Source organism: Alosa pseudoharengus, unplaced genomic scaffold (genome assembly GCF_046254945.1).
Source record: "Alosa pseudoharengus isolate Yale_2024_CS ecotype anadromous, Long Island Sound unplaced genomic scaffold, YU_APseudo_1.1 YU_APseudo_1.1_scf_15, whole genome shotgun sequence".
Taxonomy (NCBI): Eukaryota; Metazoa; Chordata; class Actinopteri; order Clupeiformes; family Clupeidae; genus Alosa; species Alosa pseudoharengus.
The window spans coordinates 39632331-39642330 of NW_027468620.1; the positions used below are offsets into that span (position 1 = coordinate 39632331).

The window sequence follows — 10000 nt, forward strand, 5'->3', positions numbered from 1 at the left end:
ATTACTATGGTTAGATTGATTTGTTTAGATCCAGTGATATTGCTGCCTTAACAACGCTACGTCATGGCTTTGGTACTCTATTGAATCGAATAGAATATTGAATGGAATAGAATAGAATATACAATATAATAGAATATAGAATAGAATAGAATAGAATAGAATAGAATAGAATATAGAACAGAATATAGAATAGAGTAGAATAGAGTAGAATAGAATAGAATAGAATAGAATAGAATATAGAACAGAATATAGAATAGAGTAGAATAGAGTAGAATAGAGTAGAATAGAATAGAATAGAATAGAATACCTTCACCCCAGAGTAGGTGGCACTGCTGCTGGTGGGAGGGACACTGTCCGTTGTAGCAGTAGCCACGGTTACGGTCGCAGGGGCTTCCGTTCATGCGGTAGACGTCCCGAGGGCAGTCAGCTGAGCTGCCTGGACAGTGTTCCGCCAGGTCACAGTCATGGACACTCGGTCTGCACATCACCCCTGCTGCCTTAAACTGGACACACACACAAACACACACACACACATAGTACATATTATACACAAGACATACACCTTACAAACACACACACACACGTATAAAGTGTGTGAGGTGTGTGAGCTAAGACAGGTGAGGTGTGTGAGGTGTGTCAGGTGTGCTCTTATATTACAGTTCTGGCAACACTCTCTAAGACAGGTGTGGTGTGTGTGGTGTGTAAGGTCAGGTGTGTCAGGTGAGGTGTGTGTGGTGTGTCAGGTGAGGTGTGTGTGGTGTGTCAGGTGAGGTGTGTCAGGTGTGTGAGGTGTGTCAGGTGAGGTGTGTCAGGTGTGTGAGGTGTGTCAGGTGAGGTGTGTCAGGTGTGTGAGGTGTGTCAGGTGTGTGAGGTGTGTCAGGTGAGGTGTGTCAGGTGTGGTGTGTGTGTCAGGTGAGGTATGTCAGGTGAGGCGTGTCAGGTGTGTGAGGTGTGTCAGGTGAGGTGTGTGAGGTGTGTCAGGTGTGTGAGGTGTGTCAGGTGAGATGTGTCAGGTGTGTGAGGTGTGTCAGGTGTGTGAGGTGTGTCAGGTGAGGTGTGTCAGGTGTGGTGTGTGTGTCAGGTGAGGTGTGTCAGGTGAGGTGTGTCAGGTGTGGTGTGTGTGTCAGGTGAGGTGTGTCAGGTGTGTGAGGTGTGTCAGGTGAGGTGTGTCAGGTGTGTGAGGTGTGTCAGGTGTGTGAGGTGTGGTGTGCTCTTACCTTACAGTCCTGGCAACACTCTCCTTCTGCACACTGGGAGCCCTCCGTCAGTCGGCAGGTAGTGGCGTTACAGCAGCGGTTAGTGCAGTCCTGAGGACAGATATGAGTTAGTACACTCCTGAAGACACTACAGATAGGGGTTAGTGCACTCCTGAGGACAGATATGAGTTAGTACACTCCTGAAGACACTACAGATAGGGGTTAGTGCACTCCTGAGGACAGATATGAGTTAGTACACTCCTGAGGACAGATATGGGTTAGTACACTCCTGAGGACAGATATGAGTTAGTACCCTCCTGAGGACAGATATGGGTTAGTGCACTCCTGAAGACACTACAGATATGGGTTAGTGCACTCCTGAGGACAGATATGAGTTAGTGCACTCCTGAAGACACTACAGATATGGGTTAGTGCACTCCTGAGGACAGATATGAGTTAGTACACTCCTGAGGACAGATATGAGTTAGTACACTCCTGAAGACACTACAGATATGGGTTAGTGCACTCCTGAGGACAGATATGAGTTAGTGCACTCCTGAAGACACTACAGATATGGGTTAGTGCACTCCTGAGGACAGATATGAGTTAGTACACTCCTGAAGACACTACAGATATGGGTTAGTGCACTCCTGAAGACACTACAGATATGGGTTAGTGCACTCCTGAGGACAGATATGAGTTAGTGCACTCCTGAAGACACTACAGATATGGGTTAGTGCACTCCTGAGGACAGATATGAGTTAGTACACTCCTGAAGACACTACAGATATGGGTTAGTGCACTCCTGAGGACATATATGAGTTAGTGCACTCCTGAAGACACTACAGATATGGGTTAGTGCACTCCTGAGGACAGATATGAGTTAGTGCACTCCTGAGGACAGATATGGGTTAGTGCACTCCTGAAGACACTACAGATATGGGTTAGTGCACTCCTGAAGACCCTACAGATATGGGTTAGTGGGTTAGTCCCCACTCCTGAGGACAGATATGGGTTAGTGCATTCCTGAAGACACTACAGATATGGGTTAGTGCACTCCTGAAGACACTACAGATATGGGTTAGTGGGTTAGTCCCCACTCCTGAGGACAGATATGGGTTAGTGCACTCCTGAGGATACTACAGATATGGGTTAGTGCACTCCTGAGGATACTACAGATATGGGTTAGTGCACTCCTGAAGACACTACAGATATGGGTTAGTGCACTCCTGAATACACTACAGATATGGGTTAGTGCACTCCTGAAGACACAACAGATAGGGGTTGGTGCACTCCTGAAGACACTACAGATAGGGGTTAGTGCACTCCTGAGGACAGATATGGGTTAGTGCACTGCTGAAGACACTACAGATAGGGGTTAGTGCACTCCTGAGGACAGATATGGGTTAGTGCACTCCTGAAGACACTACAGATATGGGTTAGTGCACTCCTGAAGACACTACAGATATGGGTTAGTGCACTCCTGAGGATACTACAGATATGGGTTAGTGCACTCCTGAGGACAGATATGGGTTAGTGCACTCCTGAAGACACTACAGATAGGGGTTAGTGCACTCCTGAGGACAGATATGGGTTAGTGCACTCCTGAAGACACTACAGATATGGGTTAGTGCACTCCTGAAGACACTACAGATAGGGGTTAGTGCACTCCTGAAGACCCTACAGATATGGGTTAGTGCACTCCTGAGAATACTACAGATATGGGTTAGTGCACTCCTGAGGATACTACAGATATGGGTTAGTGCACTCCTGAGGATACTACAGATATGGGTTAGTGCACTCCTGAGGATACTACAGATATGGGTTAGTGCACTCCTGAAGACACTACAGATATGGGTTAGTGCACTCCTGAAGACACTACAGATAGGGGTTAGTGCACTCCTGAGGACAGATATGAGTTAGTACACTCCTGAAGACACTACAGATATGGGTTAGTGCACTCCTGAGGACATATATGAGTTAGTGCACTCCTGAAGACACTACAGATATGGGTTAGTGCACTCCTGAGGACAGATATGAGTTAGTGCACTCCTGAGGACAGATATGGGTTAGTGCACTCCTGAAGACACTACAGATATGGGTTAGTGCACTCCTGAAGACCCTACAGATATGGGTTAGTGGGTTAGTCCCCACTCCTGAGGACAGATATGGGTTAGTGCATTCCTGAAGACACTACAGATATGGGTTAGTGCACTCCTGAAGACACTACAGATATGGGTTAGTGGGTTAGTCCCCACTCCTGAGGACAGATATGGGTTAGTGCACTCCTGAGGATACTACAGATATGGGTTAGTGCACTCCTGAGGATACTACAGATATGGGTTAGTGCACTCCTGAAGACACTACAGATATGGGTTAGTGCACTCCTGAATACACTACAGATATGGGTTAGTGCACTCCTGAAGACACAACAGATAGGGGTTGGTGCACTCCTGAAGACACTACAGATAGGGGTTAGTGCACTCCTGAGGACAGATATGGGTTAGTGCACTGCTGAAGACACTACAGATAGGGGTTAGTGCACTCCTGAGGACAGATATGGGTTAGTGCACTCCTGAAGACACTACAGATATGGGTTAGTGCACTCCTGAAGACACTACAGATATGGGTTAGTGCACTCCTGAGGATACTACAGATATGGGTTAGTGCACTCCTGAGGACAGATATGGGTTAGTGCACTCCTGAAGACACTACAGATAGGGGTTAGTGCACTCCTGAGGACAGATATGGGTTAGTGCACTCCTGAAGACACTACAGATATGGGTTAGTGCACTCCTGAAGACACTACAGATAGGGGTTAGTGCACTCCTGAAGACCCTACAGATATGGGTTAGTGCACTCCTGAGAATACTACAGATATGGGTTAGTGCACTCCTGAGGATACTACAGATATGGGTTAGTGCACTCCTGAGGATACTACAGATATGGGTTAGTGCACTCCTGAGGATACTACAGATATGGGTTAGTGCACTCCTGAAGACACTACAGATATGGGTTAGTGCACTCCTGAAGACACTACAGATAGGGGTTAGTGCACTCCTGAGGACAGATATGAGTTAGTACACTCCTGAAGACACTACAGATATGGGTTAGTGCACTCCTGAGGACATATATGAGTTAGTGCACTCCTGAAGACACTACAGATATGGGTTAGTGCACTCCTGAGGACAGATATGAGTTAGTGCACTCCTGAGGACAGATATGGGTTAGTGCACTCCTGAAGACACTACAGATATGGGTTAGTGCACTCCTGAAGACCCTACAGATATGGGTTAGTGGGTTAGTCCCCACTCCTGAGGACAGATATGGGTTAGTGCATTCCTGAAGACACTACAGATATGGGTTAGTGCACTCCTGAAGACACTACAGATATGGGTTAGTGGGTTAGTCCCCACTCCTGAGGACAGATATGGGTTAGTGCACTCCTGAGGATACTACAGATATGGGTTAGTGCACTCCTGAGGATACTACAGATATGGGTTAGTGCACTCCTGAAGACACTACAGATATGGGTTAGTGCACTCCTGAATACACTACAGATATGGGTTAGTGCACTCCTGAAGACACAACAGATAGGGGTTGGTGCACTCCTGAAGACACTACAGATAGGGGTTAGTGCACTCCTGAGGACAGATATGGGTTAGTGCACTGCTGAAGACACTACAGATAGGGGTTAGTGCACTCCTGAGGACAGATATGGGTTAGTGCACTCCTGAAGACACTACAGATATGGGTTAGTGCACTCCTGAAGACACTACAGATATGGGTTAGTGCACTCCTGAGGATACTACAGATATGGGTTAGTGCACTCCTGAGGACAGATATGGGTTAGTGCACTCCTGAAGACACTACAGATAGGGGTTAGTGCACTCCTGAGGACAGATATGGGTTAGTGCACTCCTGAAGACACTACAGATATGGGTTAGTGCACTCCTGAAGACACTACAGATAGGGGTTAGTGCACTCCTGAAGACCCTACAGATATGGGTTAGTGCACTCCTGAGAATACTACAGATATGGGTTAGTGCACTCCTGAGGATACTACAGATATGGGTTAGTGCACTCCTGAGGATACTACAGATATGGGTTAGTGCACTCCTGAGGATACTACAGATATGGGTTAGTGCACTCCTGAAGACACTACAGATATGGGTTAGTGCACTCCTGAAGACACTACAGATAGGGGTTAGTGCACTCCTGAGGACAGATATGAGTTAGTACACTCCTGAAGACACTACAGATATGGGTTAGTGCACTCCTGAGGACATATATGAGTTAGTGCACTCCTGAAGACACTACAGATATGGGTTAGTGCACTCCTGAGGACAGATATGAGTTAGTGCACTCCTGAGGACAGATATGGGTTAGTGCACTCCTGAAGACACTACAGATATGGGTTAGTGCACTCCTGAAGACCCTACAGATATGGGTTAGTGGGTTAGTCCCCACTCCTGAGGACAGATATGGGTTAGTGCATTCCTGAAGACACTACAGATATGGGTTAGTGCACTCCTGAAGACACTACAGATATGGGTTAGTGGGTTAGTCCCCACTCCTGAGGACAGATATGGGTTAGTGCACTCCTGAGGATACTACAGATATGGGTTAGTGCACTCCTGAGGATACTACAGATATGGGTTAGTGCACTCCTGAAGACACTACAGATATGGGTTAGTGCACTCCTGAATACACTACAGATATGGGTTAGTGCACTCCTGAAGACACAACAGATAGGGGTTGGTGCACTCCTGAAGACACTACAGATAGGGGTTAGTGCACTCCTGAGGACAGATATGGGTTAGTGCACTGCTGAAGACACTACAGATAGGGGTTAGTGCACTCCTGAGGACAGATATGGGTTAGTGCACTCCTGAAGACACTACAGATATGGGTTAGTGCACTCCTGAAGACACTACAGATATGGGTTAGTGCACTCCTGAGGATACTACAGATATGGGTTAGTGCACTCCTGAGGACAGATATGGGTTAGTGCACTCCTGAAGACACTACAGATAGGGGTTAGTGCACTCCTGAGGACAGATATGGGTTAGTGCACTCCTGAAGACACTACAGATATGGGTTAGTGCACTCCTGAAGACACTACAGATAGGGGTTAGTGCACTCCTGAAGACCCTACAGATATGGGTTAGTGCACTCCTGAGAATACTACAGATATGGGTTAGTGCACTCCTGAGGATACTACAGATATGGGTTAGTGCACTCCTGAGGATACTACAGATATGGGTTAGTGCACTCCTGAGGACAGATATGGGTTAGTGCACTCCTGAAGACACTACAGATAGGGGTTAGTGCACTCCTGAGGACAGATATGGGTTAGTGCACTCCTGAAGACACTACAGATAGGGGTTAGTGCACTCCTGAAGACACTACAGATAGGGGTTAGTGCACTCCTGAGGATACTACAGATATGGGTTAGTGCACTCCTGAGGATACTACAGATATGGGTTAGTGCACTCCTGAAGACACTACAGATAGGGGTTAGTGCACTCCTGAGGACAGATATGGGTTAGTGCACTCCTGAGGATACTACAGATATGGGTTAGGCAGACACACAGCGAAGTGGACAGACAGCAGACTGAAGGCTCACCTCTGGGGTCCCGCAGTCACACTCCTCCCCCTTCTCCAGGAAGGCGTTGCCACACACGGGGGCCCCGAACACCTGGTCTGGGCGGGGCTTGTTGAGCAGGCAGCTGGGGTTGTAGTCCTCCAGGAATGTCTTGTAGGCCAGTTGGCTGCAGCTGCTGAAGCGCTCCGGGTAGTCAAAGCTGCAGGTCACCCAAAGGGTCGCCGCACGATACATACATCATCAACAACATCCAGTGCACCGCACGATACATACATCATCAACAACATCCATACGCAATACACACTACTTCAAGATTCCTATAGAATACACACTAGCTCAAGATCCTCACACAGTACACACTAGCTCAAGATCCTCACACAGTACACCTCACTCCCACGCCTCCATGCCTCCTCCTGCCTGGCTGTAACTGCAGTAGTCCTCATTATTGCGTGTGTGTGTATATGTGTGTGTGCGCATCCTCAGGTCTTCCTGCAGCATCTGGCTGTAACTGCAGTAGGCTACTGTAGTCTTACATATGTGCCATGCCCACAGTGCCTGCTGCCACCTACCCGATCATGTCTGCCATTACGCAGCTCTTGGTGTCACCTACCCGATCGTGTCTGCCATTACGCAGCTCTTGGTGTCACCTACCCGATCGTGTCTGCCATTACGCAGCTCTTGGCGTTTCTGCCGCAGTAGCAGTCTTCCTTGTCGTGGCTCATGCCCAGGTTGTGTCCCATCTCGTGGGCCATGGTGGATGCCAGGCTGTGGATACCATCATGCCGATCCTGTGAAAGGACACTTTTAGATTCACATGCTTCCGATTCACAAACAGGACACTTTAGATTTACGTGCTTCCGATTCACAAACAGGACACTTTAGATTTACGTGCTTCTGATTCACAAACAGGACACTTTTAGATTCATGTGCTTCTGATTCACAAACAGGACACAGGTATGGGGTCTACAGTGTGTGATGGGGACTACAGTGTGTTTGCTATAAAGAATAAAACACCCAGACTTTACCTGGTTTACGCCACCTGATTTGTCGAAACACATGACTGACAAAAATGCCAGTCCAACAGTGCTGCCTTCAAAATCCACTGCACTGCAGGAAAGAGACAAACAGCATTAGGACCATTAGGACCCAGAGACAAACAGCATTAGGACCCAGAGACAAACAGCATTAGGACCCAGAGACAAACAGCATTAGGACCATTAGGACCCAGAGACAAACAGCATTAGGACCCAGAGACAAACAGCATTAGGACCCAGAGACAAACAGCATTAGGACCCAGAGATGGTCTGGCCACAGGGTTTACAGACACAGAAGATGCACACTGGCAGAGTTTGGTGGCGCTACAAGTATATCTCAGAGCCAGGGCGTGTGCGTGTGTGTGCGTGTGTCTGTGTGTGTGTGTGCGTGTTTATCTCAGAGCCATGACTGATATGAAGTTTCACATATCTACCTCTAGCTCTTCTTTCCTGTTTTAAATTACCTAAACACAGCAGAATGTGAAGAAATAACTGATTTGGTGTGATGTAAAAAATGACTATGACACCCACTTAACTAGCATGCTAACCAGCTAACCTGACTATGACACCCACTTAACTAGCATGCTAACCTGACTTTGACCTATGACACCCACTTAACTAGCATGCTAACCAGCTAACTTGACTATGACACCTACTTTAGCATGCTACCCAGCTAACCTGACTATGACACCTACTTTAGCATGCTAACCAGCTAACCTGACTTTGACCTATGACACCCACTTAACTAGCATGCTAACCAGCTAACCTGATTATGACACCTACTTTAGCATGCTAACCAGCTAACCTCATCTATGCTTCTTACCATACTTTGTAATACCACAATGTACATCAAGAGGCCGAGTCAACTGAAGGGTGCTAAAGCGAATATAATGGTGTGTTCAAGACCACATAAGTTAGCTTGACACTTGATAACTTAAATAGCCCCTTTAAATAAGTCTAATGTTCTAGACGTCCAGGAAAGTGAGTCTACAGTGTTTTTTGAGTGTGTTTCTGTGTGTGCGAGATGACTCACGTGACAAACTGGGCGTTGTCGTGTTTCTTCCGCTTCTTCAGATCGTCCCTCTGCCACTCAACGAATCGGTTGAGCAGGTCACTGGGTGTTGAGGTCACCACAATCTGATCCCTGGACCAGATCTCTAGTCCCACGAGGATCACGCGCAGGTTCAACGGCTGGTACAGCTGAATGCGGGTACGGAGGAGATCAGCAACAACGTTAGAGAAGTGGGGCAACAACACAGGATAGGGTAGTGCTGGGGCAACAACACAGGGTTAGGGTAGTGCTGGGGCAACAACACAGGGTTAGGGTTAGGGTTAGGGTACAGCACTATGGGGGTATGGGGAAGCGAGGCGACAGGGTTATCAGTAGGGTGGAGTAATGGTCGTCATAGTGACCATACCTTATCAACATGATTGGTCACTCCCAGGATAAACTCCTCCACCTGCTTCTTGGTTTTGTAATGCTTGTACTGAGAGATAAAAAAACAAAAACATCAGTCTGGGCCAAATCCGACCTCCATCATATTTATCATATGACTCACTCTCATATCATACACTCTCATTGGCAATGGCTGCTCATTTGAAAAACTATAACTCCCTTACTCCAGTGGGCCTTCTCTAAACTACAACTCCCTACTCCAGTGGGCCCTCTCCAAACTACAACTCCCTACTCCAGTGGGCCGTCTGGCCCTGTGACCAGAGTGATCTGATGTGGGCGTCGGCTGATCCATGGGTGTCCCTGGCTGTCTCTAGCTGGATGCTGGGTGCTGTGCTGAGCTGGACGCTGCGTCTGGCCATCCCTGACTGGTCTCTGATTGGCCCCTGGGTGTCCCTGACTGGTCTCTGATTGGGCCCTGGGTGTCCCTGACTGGTCTCTGATTGGGCCCTGGGTGTCCCTGACTGGTCTCTGATTGGGCCCTGGGTGTCCCTGACTGGTCTCTGATTGGGCCCTGGGTGTCCCTGACTGGTCTCTGATTGGCCCCTGGGTGTCCCTGACTGGTCTCTGATTGGCCCCTGGGTGTCTCTGACTGGTCTCTGATTGGCCCCTGGGTGTCTCTGACTGGTCTCTGATTGGGCCCTGGGTGTCTCACCTCGCTGCTGTCCATCACCACCACCAGCTCGATGAAGCGCTGGGCCTTGAGCGG

The 10000-nt window shown here is 48.1% G+C and overlaps 1 protein-coding gene across 2 annotated transcripts in view; it reads right to left on the reverse strand.

The window, feature by feature from the left end:
- Positions 1-10000, reverse strand: part of adam8a (ADAM metallopeptidase domain 8a) — a 25421-nt gene that overhangs the window by 11219 nt on the left and 4202 nt on the right. For both annotated transcript variants that reach the window (XM_076286406.1, XM_076286407.1), the window contains 8 exons: positions 9947-10000; positions 9257-9325; positions 8872-9038; positions 7830-7911; positions 7456-7592; positions 6826-7003; positions 1218-1307; positions 308-503 (listed from right to left, as the gene is read on the reverse strand). The exon at positions 9947-10000 is cut by the window's right edge and continues 196 nt beyond it. In XM_076286406.1, coding sequence (XP_076142521.1) covers positions 308-503; positions 1218-1307; positions 6826-7003; positions 7456-7592; positions 7830-7911; positions 8872-9038; positions 9257-9325; positions 9947-10000 — 973 coding nt within the window. The remainder of the gene's footprint in view (positions 1-307; positions 504-1217; positions 1308-6825; positions 7004-7455; positions 7593-7829; positions 7912-8871; positions 9039-9256; positions 9326-9946) is intronic.